Source organism: Astyanax mexicanus, chromosome 1 (assembly GCF_023375975.1).
Source record: "Astyanax mexicanus isolate ESR-SI-001 chromosome 1, AstMex3_surface, whole genome shotgun sequence".
NCBI lineage: Eukaryota > Metazoa > Chordata > Actinopteri > Characiformes > Acestrorhamphidae > Astyanax > Astyanax mexicanus.
In genome coordinates, this window is record NC_064408.1 from 79,299,530 (window position 1) to 79,317,407 (window position 17,878).

Consider the following 17,878-nt stretch of genomic DNA (forward strand, 5'->3'; position numbering starts at 1 on the left):
ATTAGTGAGAACAGGTGGCTTCAGGTCAGGTAACAAGTTGATTGGGAGTGTCTAACTGGTCTGTAAAAGCCAGAACTGCTAATGAATACTAAGGGATCAAATACTTATTTCACTCCATGAAATACAAATCAATTAATATATATTCCTTAGATTTATTTTCTGGATTTTCTATTTAATATTCTGTCTCTCCATGTAAGAATACATCTACCATTAAAAGTATAGAATGATCATGTCTTTATTAGTGGGCCAACGAAGAAAATCAGCAAGGGATCAAATACTTCTTGGACTCACTGTATATCTGTTACGGTTTCATACTAAAACTTACAGAATATTCATAAATATATCTCCTCTAGTGTCCTACATGGTTCAGTTTTAAGGTCATTGTTATTTTCTGTATACATGCAGCCTTTGGATTAATGATAGTCTTAATGGTGTTTATCATTTATTTACTTAACCTACTGAATTGTATAATATTTCTTTACAGCTAAAATGTTGAATCTAAAGTCTTACAGTAGTCAAGCATTTACAATTTTTGCTCCCAAATTGGCAAACAGCCCCGGGCAGCATTGTGTTTTTCTTTTGTTTCATATTGTGTCATTTTATGGAAGTGATTTGGAATGTTTAGAGACAAGGTTTATGTCTGACAGCAATAATACTGTACATAAAAGAGCTCTATGCAATGGCTAGTTTAAAAAGCAGTGTGAAAACAAACCGTTACGTTAATGCTGACAAACCCCAAATCCCAACAATCAAGGAAAATACATATTCCGTCTATTTACTCCGTGGTTCTCAAAACTGTTTAAATCCTTTTTGAATACAGGACATCCAATCAGCTTAACATGATTTAATATTAATTGTCAAGGTGAACTAAGAGAAACACCACCACATGAAATTCAATGTTTCTTGTTACAATAATTTTTTTTATAAAAACAATCTTATCAAAATGTTTAAGTTTCTATTAATATCTGTGATAATACAGTATAGTTACATGTCTGACTGGTGGATTCATGTATTTTTCTAGCTTTGTGTGTGTAATCATGTATAAAACAAATCAAGGGCAATTCAGTATTCATGATACTGCCCCTCTAAATGTGTTACAGCAGGGACAGAAATGAGATAAATGTAAATAATATAGAGTAGGACTAGTTGTTGCTGTGTAAAAATAAGTGTCTAGCTGTTTCTGAGTGGATGAGCAGCCGTTAGTTTCGGTAGTGTTTGTGTGTCAGACTGAGAATGATGTAAACGAGATCCAGTGAACTGAGTAAACTAGAGCACATGCGACCTGTGTAAACAGTATGTGTCTGTGAAAGCTTTCCAAAACAGAGTGTCATCATCACTCTCTCTCTCTGTCTGTTTCTCTCTCTCTCACACACACATTCTTTACACCTCTCTTTGCTTACAGACACTCTCTCTCTCTGTTTCCCGCCATTTCTCTTCTATTTTTTCACTCCCTTTCACCCCTTCATCTCCTCCTTTCTCATATATATCTATGTGTATTATATAATACAAATTCTTCTTTTAGTCTTTCACCTATCCTTCTTTCACTTTTTCCTTCATTTACTCTGTCTGTCCCTTCCTGTCTTTGTATTTCCTCCTATTCTCCTTCTCTCTCTCTCCCCATTCTGTTTCCCACTTTCTCCTCTTCGCTTTACCCTTTTTAATATCTCTTTCTCTCTCTCTCTCTCTCTCTCTCTCTCTCTCTCTCTCTCTTTCACACACACACATTCTCTCTGCCTTCTTTTGCTTACTCTCATCTCTCTGTTTCCTGCCATTTCTTGTACTTATACTTGATTCCGGTTTCCATTCACTTCTTCAAATCTCTCTCCATCCTTTCCCCTTCCATCCCATTTTTCTTTCTCTCCTGCTCCCTCTCTTTCCCTGTTCTCTGTCAGTAATGTTCTCTCTCGCTTTCTCTCCCTCTCTTTCTCTCACACAGACACACACACACCTACATTCTATCCACCTGCTTTACTAACTCTCTCTTTCTATCTCTCTTATTTTCTCCTCATTTATTCTTTTTCCCCTTCATCTTATAATTTCTCCCTCCGTCTCTTCTATTTCCACCCTTTTCCATTCCTTTTATTTCCTACTTTCACACACTCTCTTTTTCTCCTCTTTACATTATTCCCATTGTACTCTCTTTCTTTCCAATATGTTCTCCTCTTTGCTTAAGTAGCCGCTCTTCCTCTTTCTCTTCTATGCAAACACACTTTTTCCGCCTTTTCTAACGTCTCTCTCTCTCTCTCTCTCTCTCTCTCTCTCACACACACACACACACACACAATCTCTCCCCCACCCGTCGCTTACTCTCGTCTCTCGGTTTCCCGCCATTTCTCGTACTTACATTTCAATCCATTTTTTTATGATTTCTTTAAATCTCTCTCCATCATTTTCCCCTTCCATCCCTTTTTCTTTCTCTCCTGCTCCCTCTCTTTCCCTCGTTTTCTCTCTGTCAGTAAATTTCTTCTCTCTCTCTCTCTCTCTCTCTCTCTTTTCTCCCTCCCCACACACGCATTCTATCCACCTCCTTCACTTACTCTCTTTCTATCTCTCTTCTTTTTCTCTCATTTCCCCTTCCTTCCCCCCTATTTCCATCCTTTCCCATTCTTTTTATTTCATACTTTCATACACTATCTATTTTCTCCTTTTTACATTATTCTTTCCTACTCTCCTCTCTTTCTCTCCTTCACTCTTTTCTCTTAGCTTTAGTAGATTCTCTCTCTATATCTATCGCTCTCTCTCTCTCTCTCTCTTCTATGTGCAAACACACTCTTTCCCGCCTTTTCCAACGTCTCTCTCTCTCTCTCTGCTCTCTCACTCCCTCCTGTGGTTATACCTTCGCCAGTGTCCATCCCTCCACTGCGGCTGTTCCGCTGTTCCTCCTCTCTGAGCGACTTAGTCCCTCGCTCCACTCCTTCAGCCGCTCCTCCAGTCGCTCCATCTCTCCCTCCAGCTGCTCGGTGAGGCGCTCGCGCTCCCTCTCGGCTCCGGTCGCCGCAGCCACCGCGGTCTCGAGCGCATCGCGCGTGTTGAGCGCCCGTCCCTCCCACTGCTGCAGCGCGCGGGACAGAGCCTGCACCTCCGCGTCCATCAGCTCACAGCCCGCAGCCGCCGTCAGCCGGCCGGCCCGGTCACAGCTCAGCCGCACGCGCCTCAACCGCTCACGACCCTCACACACACACTGAGCCAACAGATCCTACAGAGAGAGAGAGAGAGAGAGAGAGAGAGGAGGGAGGGGGGTGAAGGAGACAGTGAAGAGAGAGAGAGAGAGGGAGAGAAGCATAGGATGAAATGAGCATAAAACAGGGGGAGAAAGAATGTGAGGTTCAGAGTTCGAGAAGGAGAGACAGAGTGAGGGAAAAAAGGGATGGATGGGAAGAGAGAGTGAGATTGGGAGAGAGAGAGAAGGATGGGATGGAGAAAGCATTGAACATAGAGAGAGGTATAAGAGGCAGAGAGATGGAGAAGGAGAAACAGAGTGAGAGAGAAACAGATGGAGAGAGAGTGAACGATGGAGAGTAAGATTGATGGAGAGAGAGTGAAAGACAGTAAGAAATAGAGAGATACAGTAAGATGGGAAAGAGAGAGAAGGAGGGTAAGAGGTGGGAAAGAAGGAGGGAGAGACAGACAGAGGAAGGTATGGAGTGATAGATATGAGATAGAAAGAAACAGTGAGGGAAAGAACGAAAGAGAGTCAGAGAGAGAGAGAGTATGGGAGGGAGGGAGAAATAGAGTAAGGGAGGGAGAGATGGAGAGACAGGGAGGAAGGAGGGAGCATAAGAGTGAGAGAGAGGGAGGTAGGGAGAGAGAGACATAGGAGGATAGACAGAGAGAGGACGAGAGTGAGAACGTATATGTGAGACAGAGAGAGAGAGAGAGAGAGAATGGGAGGGAGATAAAGTTGCTAGGGTAACTGCGGCGTCAGCGGCTGGTTGTTTCCAACTGCTTCTGCTTCTACAGCCATTTCTGGCTGGTGCCACTTTCACCAGTCTCCCTCCATCTCTAACATCACTTTACCTCTTCACCACTGCTTCATATCTCTCTCTCTTTCTCTCTTTTTCTCTCTCTCTCCTTATATTTAAACTGCTTCTCATCTTCCTCTTCATTTCTCCTAACTTATTCAACCAACTGAACTTATACTAACACCTCAGCTCTCCAGAAGCACAGATAACTACCTCTCTATTCCCACCTGCTCTCTCTGACATAACATTAATAACTAACAATACGTTAATCAATAGGAATACACTATTATTTGCTGGAGTGCTTCTAGGAGAACTCAAAAGCCAGCCCCACCCCATTTAAAAACAAGGACTGTAAAGGAATTTGAAGTTGCCAAATCATGGGAAAAAATTGTAAGAAGAACTGGAGTCATTAAGGTATGTTACTTTCATCTTAAACATCTTCTCAGTAGATAAGAACATAATTATTTGGCTGTCTTTACCAAATCAAAAGCAGAACTTGTTACTGTCTTTCTGAGTCACTAAATGACAGCCTGTCACAACACCACTGCAATATTTGGCAATGTTGATATGTTGTTAAGGAATATATACATATTCCAATATATATACAGCTCTGGGAAAAAAAAAAATAAGCGACAACTTAAAAATTATGAGTTTCTTTGATTTTACCAAATTGAAAACCTCTGGAATATAATCAAGAGGAAGATGGATGATTAGAAGCTATGAAAGCAAGCTGCTTAATTTTTTGCGCCAGGAGTGGCATAAAGTTACCCAAAAGCAGTGAGTAAGACTGGTGGAGGAAAACCTGTCAAGATGCATGAAAACTGTGATTAAACCCCAAGGTTATTACACCAAATATTGATTTCTTAACTCTAAACTTTATGAATATGAACTTATTTCTTTTTTAATTGCATTATTAGAGGTCTGAAAGCTCTGTCTTTTTTGTTATTTCTGTCATTTCTCATTTTTTGCAAATAAATGCTCTAAATGACAATATTTTTATTTGGAATTTGGAAGAAATGTTGTCTTTAGTTTATAGAATAAAACAAGGATGTTTGTTTTACTCAAACATATACCTATAAATAGCAAAATCAGAGAAACTGATTTAGAAACTGAAGTGGTCTCTTAATTTCAGTCCAGTACAGCGATAAGGCCTTGCTTATGTAATGTGAGTGTTAAACCTAAATATTTGCATACCTCACAATGTTAATCCTACTGACCAATTTTCATTGATTCCTTCTGGGTGCAAAAGACTGCATAATGACTGTATATTTAAAAATTACTGCGGCAATTAAAAAACTTGAACTTATTTACCGAAGCAATCACTGTTTCTCACAGCGGCTCAAAGCTTTTTGTGTCCAGCTTATTGTGGCTAAAACTGGACATATTGCATCAGATCACCTTTTTGCTGTTTCTGCACCTCTCTTCCTGAATTAGTTATCACATGGGAGAAGGTTCAAAGCACCTTCTTCCACCAGATTCCACCATCTATTATCATTATCCGTCTGTCTGTCTGTCTGTCTGTCTGCCTGCCTATCCCCATCTCACGCTCTCTCTCTCTGTTTGTTGGGATTCCACAGGCATGAGGTGAAAAGCAAACAACCCCTCAAAGGCAGCAGCTTCATGTAATAATGATGTCCTCGGTAGTAAATGTGTTCCTCTTCTCTCAGCAAACACCTTCTCACTCTCTCTCACACACATACAAAGCCAAAAGAAATTCCTCTGAGTAGATCAATATCTTCTCATGTTGTTCCCCTCTACACGTTCATCCTCCATGCAGAGAAAAAGGACTTTATATTGCATCAAAATGTCCATTATAAATGAGCAAAAACTTAAATAGAGAAGCAAGTGTTGTCTGTTGTTTATAACCTATTAGATTTTACAGCAGTCTATTCTGAGCTTCAGGGCTAATTGAATATAATTGCAATTTTCAAGCAAGAACTCCATAGATCCCAACATCTGTTTGATGTGATCTGTTTGTTTGTAACCACCTATCAAGCCCACAGCAACAATCTAGTACGAGCTGTTTTGCAATATCAAGGCAACTTCTTGAAACAACCCCTTATTTTTGGCTTATATCAGGCCTATATCAACTGTAAACTGTGGGTTGTTTGGCTATACTATACATAAATTGTTTTTAAATTATTTTATATTATAGTATTTATATTTGTTTACTACTATGTTCATCCTAAAGTGAGTTGGATCCAAAACTAATTCCTTTCTCACCCGAACGTCTGTGAGCTTCCGCTGAATGGACGCAGAGTTACCAGATGGATCGGAACAGCGCTGGAGATCCTCCCCTTTGGACAGCAGCCAATCAGTGAGCTCTCTCACTGTCTCCATATACTTCTCATGTTCAAAAACAACACATTCTGAAAATCTGACCCTCTCCTGAAATGGAAAAAGGGTTATCAATTAAATAGAAACCAAATACTAATTAATATTTCATACTAAGCATACTTTGATTTCTTGGATTGGAGTGGGATGAAAAGATTAGATTAAAAAATACACTTTTTTATACATTTCTCAGTCTGCATAAGTGTGAAATCAGTACCTGATATAGGTGAGCAAAACATGTGGGAAGGCCACAAAACACTTTCAGAGCTTTGCTGATGTGTGCTCTTTATGCAGCTTGATGTGTATTAAGTTTACATGTTTGTTTCACGTCTTATTTTGTGAGAATATTGACTGGGTATTGCCAGATTACCTGATGTTTTGCAGTACTCATAAGCCCTATCCAGACGGGATTAGTTTCTCAGGGGGCATCTGTGAATAATATTTCCCACTTTTACTTCGTGATAAAACTCTTGCATCTGGACTGCATTTAAAAAAACAGGAGGACCAGTGAGTTTTTAGGCTTTCTCGACATTACATTCAGCAGCTCCTCCATTTCCACTCTGTTGTGTTTATGTGTAATTATGGTGTATAGCAGTAGACAAATAGCTAATTTATAAAACACAAGGTGACGAAACTCAGAGATGTCTGTCTGGGCAGGAATAAAATTACTGGAGGACCACGGAATTAAGAGAAAAACAGTAGGTAATTCAGCCTGTAATTTTCTCAGAGGATGTCTGAAAAAAAAAACACATGCATGGTTGTTCTGGACAGGAATTAAATTACAAAAGTCCCCCCATGAAAGAGAAAATTACCAGGACCCCCTGAGAAACTAGCTTAGTATGAAGTATATGTAAATGCATTTACTGTTTGATACACTCTTTTATAAATAAAACTAACAAAAATCAGGCTTCAGGATAGAGGAAATCAGTATAAATATGATTCCTTTAGCGTAAATTAACAAAACAAGTCAGAAGGCAGACTATAAGATCTGGCGACACAATTTGCAGCCAGCACATCACCTCTGTGGCAGCTCGGACATCGTCAAACTGAGCCCTGAGGAGAGCCGTCTCATCCTCCCTAAAGGTAGCATCTCCAGTGCGCTTGTACAGCTCAGCCGCACTCTCCTCCAAATAGCACAGCGCCCCCTGATGGTCTTCCACATCAGCCGAGAGTAAGCACAGACGGTCCAGCTGCTGCCTCTTCTCCCTCAGACCCAGCTGAGGCTCCAGTGGGCCTTTCACTTCCGCCTCCACCTGCTCCAGCCAGCCCTGCAGCTGTGCACGGGACTCCACAAACAGGCCCCACTGGCTCACGGTCCACTCCAAACGGCTGGTGCAGAAAAAGTACAAAATTATATACATAATAATAAAACGTCAAAGTAAAACCCATCATTATGTAAATATTGTTATTATTATTTGACTACTAGTAGCAATAATTGTCTGAAAAGCTATAAATCCAGTGTCTTTGGTTTATATACACCATAAAGCCAAATTAACCATCATTCCCAATTATGTGAAATGAATTCAACCTGTCATCATGTTATTATTAATTAAGCACTGAATCAATACACTTGGCAGCCAGCTGGCACAAACAGCCCAGAATGAATCTGTAGGCGTATGGCAGCCAGATCACATGATCCTGCTGAATAGTTCCCTCAGAATGGAGAGGTGAGTGATTCCCTCATTAGATAATTAGATAAACAGCCCTGTTATGATGCACTTTGTGCCAGTCTGGTTAACATGGCAATCACTGGATGTCACAACAGAAGACTACAGCATCTGCGGCAGATTCTGAACCACGCACCAAACAAAAATGTAGTTAGAAATTATAGTAATTATAGCACTATAATGATCCTAGTTATTTATTTGTATTTATTAATACATCAATGACGTGAAAGTAGGAGCTTTGTTTTCAGCAGTGGAACTAACATACATACTGCTGCTCTTGCTGCAACACAATAAAATATTTAAGCACTATAATAAGGGCACCTTTGTCTTTTTTTTGACATATTCCAACAAATGGATGTTTGCGAGATATTTGAGAGATGGAAAACATCAAGCCCAACACTTCAGCCTTGTTCTAAAGGCAGCAAAGGTTTAGTCCTGGCACATCTCTCAATAAATTAAAAATAGCTTGGTCTCTTTTTAAAAATGTCAAATTTGAATTATTCAGTTCTCCATTTTGCATCAGTCCATTTTAAATGAGTTTTGTCCCAGATACGATATCTGACATATGGAGTCTTCTTTGCATGACATAGCTTTAACTTGCAGTTGTGGACTACATGGTGAAATGTTTCTGGAGGTGTTCTTGAGACCCTGCAGTTATTTCCAGTACAGAAACATGCGTTTTTTCTGAAGATCACCAGCATTCAATACTAACTGCCAGTCTTGTCTCTTACATATAGCGGTTTCTCCACATTCCCTCATCTTTTGATCATATTACACACTGCAAATGGTAAAGTTCAGAATTTCTTTAGAATTCTATGATGAAGAACATTTTTTTTAATTGTTCTACAAACTTTAAGATGCTGTTTTTCATAGATTTTTTCATATTTTCTCCCCCAAAATGCTGTTTTTATACCCAATTATGTGAGTTAGTTGTTTTTATTAGTACTAATGTGTTTTCCAGCCCTTTATAGCCCTTTTCCCAGGTTTCTGAGATGTCGTCCCTGCCGTCTAAATTAGTTAATATATATTTTTTTATATTTAAACAACTGATGATAATCTGATGTGGTCTATGCTCTACTGTAAATAAACATGGGTTTATGAGATTTGCAAATAATTGCAATATTATTTCCATTCTAGACAGAGTTACAACTTTTTTGAAACTTGGGCCCAAGTTTCAAAAAAGTTGTAACTCTGTCTAGAATGGAAATAATATTGCAATTATTTGCAAATCTCATAAACCCATGTTTATTTACAGTTATTTACATGTTTATTTGCAATTGCTTGAGTATTTATTCCCTTGTGATTTATTCCTTAGTATTCCTGTTATTGAGCATCATTCAGAAAGAAATGTCAATACCTAGTGTACACAGGACATCACAATAGAGTAATCAGGGATGCATCTATTAAAAAAAATAACACAGAGCTAAGACCAAAGAAAGTGTGAGAAAGCCCTTACATACAGCAGGTGAGTGTATTCAGTTTACTGAAGAAGGTGAAGAAATGCAAAAAAAGCAGAGTAACGTCTTTCTTACCTGTGGCAACTCATGGCCCTCAAAAGCAGTGCCGCCCAGGCATCCTCTACTTCCTGCAGTTTAAAATGGATCACATCCTGTCCAGCTTCCCCGCTGCTCTTGATGACCAGTTCCCCCTTCCCGGCAGCCATGTTGAGTTTCACCTCGCCCTCACCCTTCATCAACAGGATATCCTGCACGGGAGGAGGCCAACACACATTCACATACATACACATCCCAGACAGTGCTACTGTATAAATATTGCATTTCCAGCACTGACCTACTATTCTAAAAATACTACTTCCCCTTCAACCAAGAAATGACAGCATGTCCAAGGAATGATCTAGGAGACGTGTGGTAGAACATACATTCTTAAGGACAGTGCATGATGATGATATTAGGGAAAATCTAGGGATCAGTTATTAAAACATAGTGCTGAGGGCTGAGACCAGGCACAATACTGCTACAGAAATCTGTAAAAAAAAACCTGCCTCTCACAGAGTACAATTTAACTGCTATTGTGCCATGGCCATTTTTACACACTGCCACAGAATAGAGATGATGTTTGTAAACAGGTTTCTTGCAGAGATTCTTATGGAGGTTCCATATTGATCAATGTCTTTAAAGGCAGAGTTTTCACATTCAACCTAAAACATCTCCCTCTAGTGCTAGCAGAAGTAACAGCATCAACATCCTGCCACTTAAGATGACATGGATTGTATACACTACCGTTCAAAAGTTTGGGGTCACATTGAAACGTCCTTATTTTTGAAGGAAAAGCACTGTACTTTTCAATGAAGATAACTTTAAACTAGTCCTAACTTTAAACAAATACACTCTGTACATTGCTAATGTGGTAAATGACTATTCTAGCTGCAAATGTCTGGTTTTGGTGCAATATCTACATAGGTGTATAGAGGCCCATTTCCAGCAACTATCACTCCAGTGTTCTAATGGTACAATGTGTTTGCTCATTGGCTCAGAAGGCTAATTGATGATTAGAAAACCCTTGTGCAATCATGTTCACACACCTGAAAACAGTCTAGCTCATTACAGAAGCTACAAAACTGACCTTCCTTTGGTCAGTTTTGCACAACTAAGCAAGAAGATAAGTACATTAGAGTCTCTAGTTTGAGAAACAGACGCCTCACAGGTCCCCAACTGGCATCTTCATTAAATAGTACCCGCAAAACACCAGTGTCAACATCTACAGTGAAGAGGCGGCTGCGGGATTTTGGGCTTCAGGGCAGAGTGGCAAAGAAAAAGCCATATCTGAGACTGGCTAATAAAAGAAAAAGATTAAGATGGGCAAAAGAACACAGACATTGGACAGAGGAAGACTGGAAAAAAGTGTTGTGGATGGATGAATCCAAGTTTGAGGTGTTTGGATCACAAAGAAGAATGTTTGTGAGACGCAGAACAAATGAAAAGATGCTGGAAGAATGCCTGACGCCATCTGTTAAGCATGGTGGAGGTAATGTGATGGTCTGGGGTTGCTTTGGTGCTGGTAAGGTGGGAGATTTGTACAGGGTAAAAGGGATTCTGAATAAGGAAGGCTATCACTCCATTTTGCAACGCCATGCCATACCCAGTGGACAGCGCCTGATCGGAGCCAATTTCGTCCTACAACAGGACAATGACCCTAAACACACCTCCAAATTGTGCAAGAACTATTTACAGCAGAAGCAGGCAGCTGGTATTCTATTGATAATGGAGTGGCCAGCGCAGTCACCAGATCTGAACCCCATTGAGCTGTTGTGGGAGCAGCTTGACCGTATGGTACGCCAGAAGTGCCCATCCAACCAATCCAACTTGTGGGAGCTGCTTCTAGAAGCGTGGGGTGCAATTTCTCCAGCTTACCTCAACAAATTAACAGCTAGAATGCCAAAGGTGTGCAATGCTGTAATTGCTGCAAATGGAGGATTCTTTGATGAAAGCAAAGTTTGATGTAAAAACAATGTTATTTCAAATACAAATCATTATTTCTAACCTTGGCAATGTCTTGACTCTATTTTCTATTCATTTCACAACGTATGGTAGTGAATAAGTGTTACTTTTCATGGAAAACACAAAATTGTTTGAGTGACCCCAAACTTTTGAACGGTAGTGTAACTATTCACTAAATCACAGACAATTATGGTGAAGAAACTACTACTACCAAAGATGTCAAAAATATTCCCATTCATTACTCTGGTAGAAGTATACATACTAGGGTTTAAAATACTACTGTAGAGGTTGAAGTATTAACTCAGGATTTCTACTCAAGTAAAAGTGTTAAAGTATAAAAGTAAAAGTAACGTAGGGGGAAAAATGGCAATAAGGACAAAAGCTTAGGCTAATGACTACAAAGTTATTACAATAAAGTTAAAATGTTAGTGTTGATAAATTTGAGATTAGGTATTAGGCTTTTATAGTTAGCCGCATATTTGCCCATTGAAAATGTATGCATTTTAGTACAATGCAATTGAGATCTGCGCAGGACTGCTTTAGTAATCCCGCATGTTTTAATCATGTTACCACCAAAAAACGCTTGTTTTAATCCTGCGCCTGCCCGACACGTACGTATTTTTGCCGCACACACCCTGCAGTCCTAATATAAATATAATTAATTACATTTAGTGCTTGAATTTACTTGTGTATTTATTAAAACAGCAATATAGCACTGGATAGTCCTGTCTTATTTCTTACCACAGTCCAAACACATAGTATCAACTGAAGATGCTGAAATTGTTCCATCAGTGTGTGTGTGTGTGTCTGTCTGTCAGTCTATCCTCTGCTTTGATATTTATCAGTAATATATTGAGTTTTTTTGTTGTTTGCATTGACTATTAACTTAAAACTGCTTCCTTTTTTCTTTGCAGCTTTCCTTGAGTGCCAGTCGTGCATCTGTTATACTAAATTTCATTTTAGAATTACATTGCTTTGAGTTTTTCTCAGTGCTGAATGCATTGATCAAGGTTTAAGCATTGATTGCAACCAGATCAAGAATCTGGTAGTAGAGGTGGATTTAGGCATGTACACTGGATGTTGGGGTTAATTCAGGAATAAAAAAAATTATCAAACTGAATCAAATGAAATAAGTGAAAATATGCCTGTTCTTTATGCATGGAAGCAATGTGTGATTATTATAATTTTCTAGACTATTTATTAATTTGCGGGATTTTTCTATATGTATATGTGTTCTTGCTCCTGCATCGCCCGCACAGATTAAACTCCCGCTCCCGCCAATAACAATTTAATTCTGCCCACAAGATATTCTGATAGGTCAAGCAAGTCCAGCCTCCTAGTGCAATGTCTGGGCAATGCCCAGTGAACCAGTGTGTGATCGGAGTGGATCATTTTCTGGTGAATTTATGGTGGTTCATGTTGTACCTCCTACAATTCCCTGCCCCTCTTGTCTAAACCACACTAAACATTTCCTGCCTGAGACATCTAACACACAAAATCTAGGGCTGCATGCTCCATTTATGAAAGGGCAGCTCCAGATAAAGTTTGAACCCAATTCTCAGGACATTTTCTGGAACCAACATGTGAAATAGCTTAAGGAGTTAAGAAATTAGAAGAATAATCAGGTTTATACATGCATTATGCATTTAGTACAATTTTTTATGAAAGTCAAAAGAAGATTAGCTGTTTCCAAACTTTCACATGTATTATATAAAACTTATTTTACATGAACGTAAATAGATGTACATGTCTAATTATTATGCATAAACTAGAGTGCCCTCTGTCTGCACACACCTGCACTCTCTCCAGTCTCTCCTCCACCTCTTTTTTGTCCCCCTCTGTACTCTCTAGCTTCTCCAGCTTTTCTTCCACTTCCTCCAGCCAGTCCCCCATGGCTCTGAGTGCCTCATTGAAGGCCTGGTATTCCTGCAGGCCGCGGAGCCGCACCCAGGCTTCCTGCACCAGTGCCTGATGGGAGGAAAGCAGCTCCATGGTTTGAGAGGCCTCAGGGTCTCCAGCTCGACCATCAGACAGGGTCAGAAAGGCCTGGCATGAACGCTCCAGAGATGGCCTGAAGGCAAATGAGGAACTCTTTTAAGATCAGACATTTTATTCAATCAGTTCACAGGTTAGAGGAGACCTTAAGGCTTAAGCCTAGAATGTGGTGTAATGTGGTCCATGAATTTATCCATGTTGTAAAAAACATCATTTAAACTTGTTAGGGAATTCTGTTTATTTTGTCTATTTTCTTGTTTCGCAGACAAAACTAAAATATTTTTGTTTTATCTTTTTGGTGTTTTTAATCTTTTTTTGACACAGTAAGACATCAAAGACTCAAACGTTTACACTTTAAACTAGTCATAACACACCTCCTCATCAGCAGCTCTTTGTGAAGCTCCTCCATTCTCTCCAGCTGTGCAGAGCAGTCAGAGGATCCTTGCTTGCTTTCTCCCCAAAGAGCAGGTTCTCCCTGCAGCTTCGCCGCAATCTGCTGCAGCCAGGCTCTCAACTCATCCACACGGACCTCAAACCTACACAAGTTTTAGAGTGCTTGGTAAAACTGGGAGGGGTACAATAACTAACCATTTTAAATCACAGAGCTGAAGCTGAAGCTTTAAACAAAGAGCATATTCCAGTATTGGTTGGACAAAGCTAGTCTAGTAATGCTAAAATTGCACAGTAGAATATTAATTTTGTCATGTTTATTATTTACCTTTCTGAACACCTTTCTTGTTACTTTTTTAGTGTTTTTCATTTTAGCCAATTTTCTCCGCAATTTAGAAGGCCAATAATCCAACCCATTCACTAGAATGGAGTATCCCTAGTAATGTCCCAATACTAGGAACGTGAAGACTATTACATTACTAGCTCCTCAAACACATGTAAAGTCAGGCTCAGAAGAAAGTGCAGTGACCCGGCTCTCGGCTCACAGACACATTTGCTGAACAACATCACCTGGGACTGGTCTGTGGGGAAAGCGCCATCTACCCACCCAGAGTGAGCAAGGCCAGTTGTGCTCTCTCAGACTCTGGCTGCTGATGGCGAAGCAGTATGATCCAGGATTTGAACCAGCGAGCTTAATCCACTAAACCACTAAGCCCCCACAGCTCTAATTTGACTGTTTTTTGATTAGTTTATTATTATCAACATTAATTTTCTTTTTGTTTTAATAATCTGATGTGCATTAATTACATTAAAACTAATTTTTGCAACCGTACTGCTAATATAGTAACACACTGTCTTCAACAGTCACTATCTTCATCAGTACATCAGTTGCATTTTCTTACCCGTCTTGGAGCGCAGCACTCTCCTCAATAGAGCGCAGTCTCTGTCTGCATGCCACCACAAACCCATCTAATGCCAGCTGACTTGAGGCTAGACGTTCTTGCACCCCTCCAGCTCCAGTTTTGGTAAGGAGTGACAAAAGCCTTTCTCCGTCTTCATTCAGTCTGGCCATATACTTCTCACCCTCTCCTGCACGCTCCAACGTAATCTAAAAGATAAAGGATTTTGTACAGTATCTGCATCTGAAATTGAAGGTCCAGCATCTGTATTATTCTCACTCCGGGCTAGGCACATTGCTAACTGCGATATAGAACTCTTCACCTGTAGGGGGAGCTCATGAGCAGAAAATAACAAATGTCACATAATGCTGCTTTAAAGGATCCACACTCAAATATTCTCAAATATTCTCAAACTGAATATTCTTTACTCTAATGCAGAGATTCTCAACTGATGGGTCGGGACCCAAAAGTGGGTTGCGGACATGTTCTGGTTGGGTAGCGCACAGCTTATAAAATATAAATACATAACAACACCAAAATAAATACAATTAATTAATGTTTATCAGATTTTGTACTCCTCTTTGTATTGGGGAAAAAAGAGACAGAGTTTCTTACTAATTTACTCTGAATGCAGAGATATGTAGATATAAAGTGAAATATCTATTAATATTTTATTTATTTTGTGCTGTTTTGATATTTAATTTTATTGTTATAGCTTTTATACATGTAGTTGTCATGTTCCTCCTCCGTTTAAAAAAAAAAAATCTTAAAATCATTTTGCATACATACGTATCTTTAAATTAGTTTTTAACTCTTCTTCTGTCTGAAATATGTTTGGGGTCATTGTCCTGCCGGAAGACCCATGACTTAGGAGGCAAACTCAGCTTTTTGGTCCTACACTGCAACCCAATTACCTTTGGTAATCTTGAAATTTAATGATACCTTGTGCACAGTCAAGGCTAACATCGCCAAAGTAACCCCAAAACATATCTGATCTTCCACTATATTTGACTGTGGGTATAATAAGCAGTAGAATGATAAGCTTTACCAAACAACTCTATCTTGGTCTCATCTGTCCACAAGATATTTTCCCAGAAAGATTTTGGCTTATTTAGGTACATTTTGGCACACTGCAGTCTAGCTTTTTTACATCTTTGTGTAAGCAGTGAGGTCCTTCTGGGTTTTTTAATAATAATAATAATACATTTTATTTCAGGCGCCTTTCTGTCACTCAAGGACACCTTACAAAGTGCAAAATAAGCATTAAATAAACATACAAAATACACAACATTTAAAAACAGGTTAAAAAGGGAAAACAATCAGATGGAATAGGCAATTTTAAACAGGTGAGTTTTGAGGGTGGATTTGAATTGTGAGAGTGAGTTAATTTGTCTGATATGAGGTGGTAAAGAGTTCCAGAGTTGGGGAGCAGAGCGGCTGAAGGCTCTGCTCCCCATGGTGGTGAGGCGAGCAGTACATAGCTTTACATAGCTTTTCACTTCATTCAAATGTCGACACATAGATGGTGCCGACACTGATGCACCCTGAGCCTGCAGGACAGAACGTGATTGGGTCTGCTTTCCTGCATTGCAACCTTCCATACATTTTTTGTACATTTTTCCATCCATATTCAGGGAGATTAGATACAGTGCCATGAGATGTAAACTTGATTATGTTGCACATCAAGGAATCAAGGAACATCAAGATCTTCTATTTCTGTTCTACAAGCTCAATTACACACAATGCAAATACTGTGTGTGTCAACTTCTCTCCTTTTTATTTGGTTTCAGGTGCAGTTTTTATATTGCCCATACCTGTTACTTGCCACAGGTGAGATTAAATGAGCATCACATGCTTGAAACAAAGTTATTTACCCCAATGTATTTTTGAAAAGGTGTCAAAAAATCTCTTAAAATCATTTTGCATACATACATATCTTTAAATTGGTTTTTAAGGGCTATTTTTAAAAAAATAAATTCGTTTCTATCAAAGTAAGTTGCGACTTACTGACTAAAAGAAAATATGAGTCCCGGGCTGAGACCAGTTGAGAACCCCTGCTCTAATCTATTAAGTGTACATTATTAATGTTTCAATGTTCACTTCTCAGTCCAGTTAAAAACAAATCAGACCGTTATTTTTATTCCTAAACGGGTAATGTGGCCAGATTGTTCAAAGTAATTACTGAATAATATATTTGGGGGCTTGCATTTGCATTAGGGTTAATATATGGGTTGCACATAGGCGGTATACAGTATGTAATGCAGGGCAAATTTTGCTTGGTACCTTGAGCCTGTGCAGCTGAGCTGTAATGTCAGGAACCTCTCCTGTCTGCTCAGGGCCGTCCTCTGTTCCTGCCCTCAGCTCCGAGAGCCAGTGGTGGAAACCCTGTGCGAGTTCTGAAAGTGAGCACAGATTGGGGAGAGGAGGACGGAGACAAACAGGAAGAGAGATCTGTAGTTAGTGGATGAATCTACAGTTGTTTTTAATGTGACCAGATGGGCTGTGTGGGCGTGTCTGGGAGGAATGGCTCTTTGTTGCCCTGGTAACGAACCATAACCAATTCCCAGGGAGAGCAGTCATACGATCTGTGGGAGAGAAAGTGTGTGTAGCACAGGTGTGTGGTTTGCATGTTTTGGTACGACACTGGGGGATCATTATAAACAATATGTATGTCTGCAACTACAGAAACACTCCCATCATGGATTTGTTCTCTAAAAACAAACTAGGCCAAACTAGACCTTGTTTGCCTATATTTCTCTCTCTGCCTCTCACTCTCACCATTAAAATGCTGGAGAAGCACTTCCTGTAGCTTTCCAAGAATGCAGGTGGAACGCTGGACTGCGGCTTCACTTCTCTTTACCAGGTCAGTAATCTCTTCTCCATGCTGAGTAAGCTGCTGAGCTGGATGAGCTCTGCAGAGAGTTCGAAGAGTCTCTCCTGCCACATCTAAACCACCATCCACCTGCTTCAGAGTACTTTGGAGGTCCTGGAAGAACCATAAAGGCACAAAAATGCATTGATTACTGAATCACTCTAGCTAAATAAGGTCAGGTAGCACTGATCAACGATACAATTTTACAAAGTGCAAGTAGAGCACTGCAGAATGATTTATAGCCAACATTTATATAATTTCAGGCAAAACTCCAAAAAATGGGCCAGACAAATTTATTGGC

General features: G+C 39.7%; 1 protein-coding gene across 6 annotated transcripts in view; it reads right to left on the reverse strand.

The window, feature by feature from the left end:
• The window catches only part of syne1a (spectrin repeat containing, nuclear envelope 1a), a 243,527-nt gene that overhangs the window by 116,877 nt on the left and 108,772 nt on the right, over positions 1–17,878 (reverse strand). For all 6 annotated transcript variants that reach the window (XM_022663102.2, XM_022663116.2, XM_022663113.2 and 3 more), the window contains 9 exons: positions 17,484–17,691; positions 16,989–17,101; positions 14,709–14,914; positions 13,791–13,952; positions 13,216–13,492; positions 9,496–9,668; positions 7,316–7,625; positions 6,186–6,350; positions 2,837–3,196 (listed from right to left, as the gene is read on the reverse strand). In XM_022663102.2, the coding sequence (XP_022518823.2) occupies positions 2,837–3,196; positions 6,186–6,350; positions 7,316–7,625; positions 9,496–9,668; positions 13,216–13,492; positions 13,791–13,952; positions 14,709–14,914; positions 16,989–17,101; positions 17,484–17,691 (1,974 nt within the window). The remainder of the gene's footprint in view (positions 1–2,836; positions 3,197–6,185; positions 6,351–7,315; positions 7,626–9,495; positions 9,669–13,215; positions 13,493–13,790; positions 13,953–14,708; positions 14,915–16,988; positions 17,102–17,483; positions 17,692–17,878) is intronic.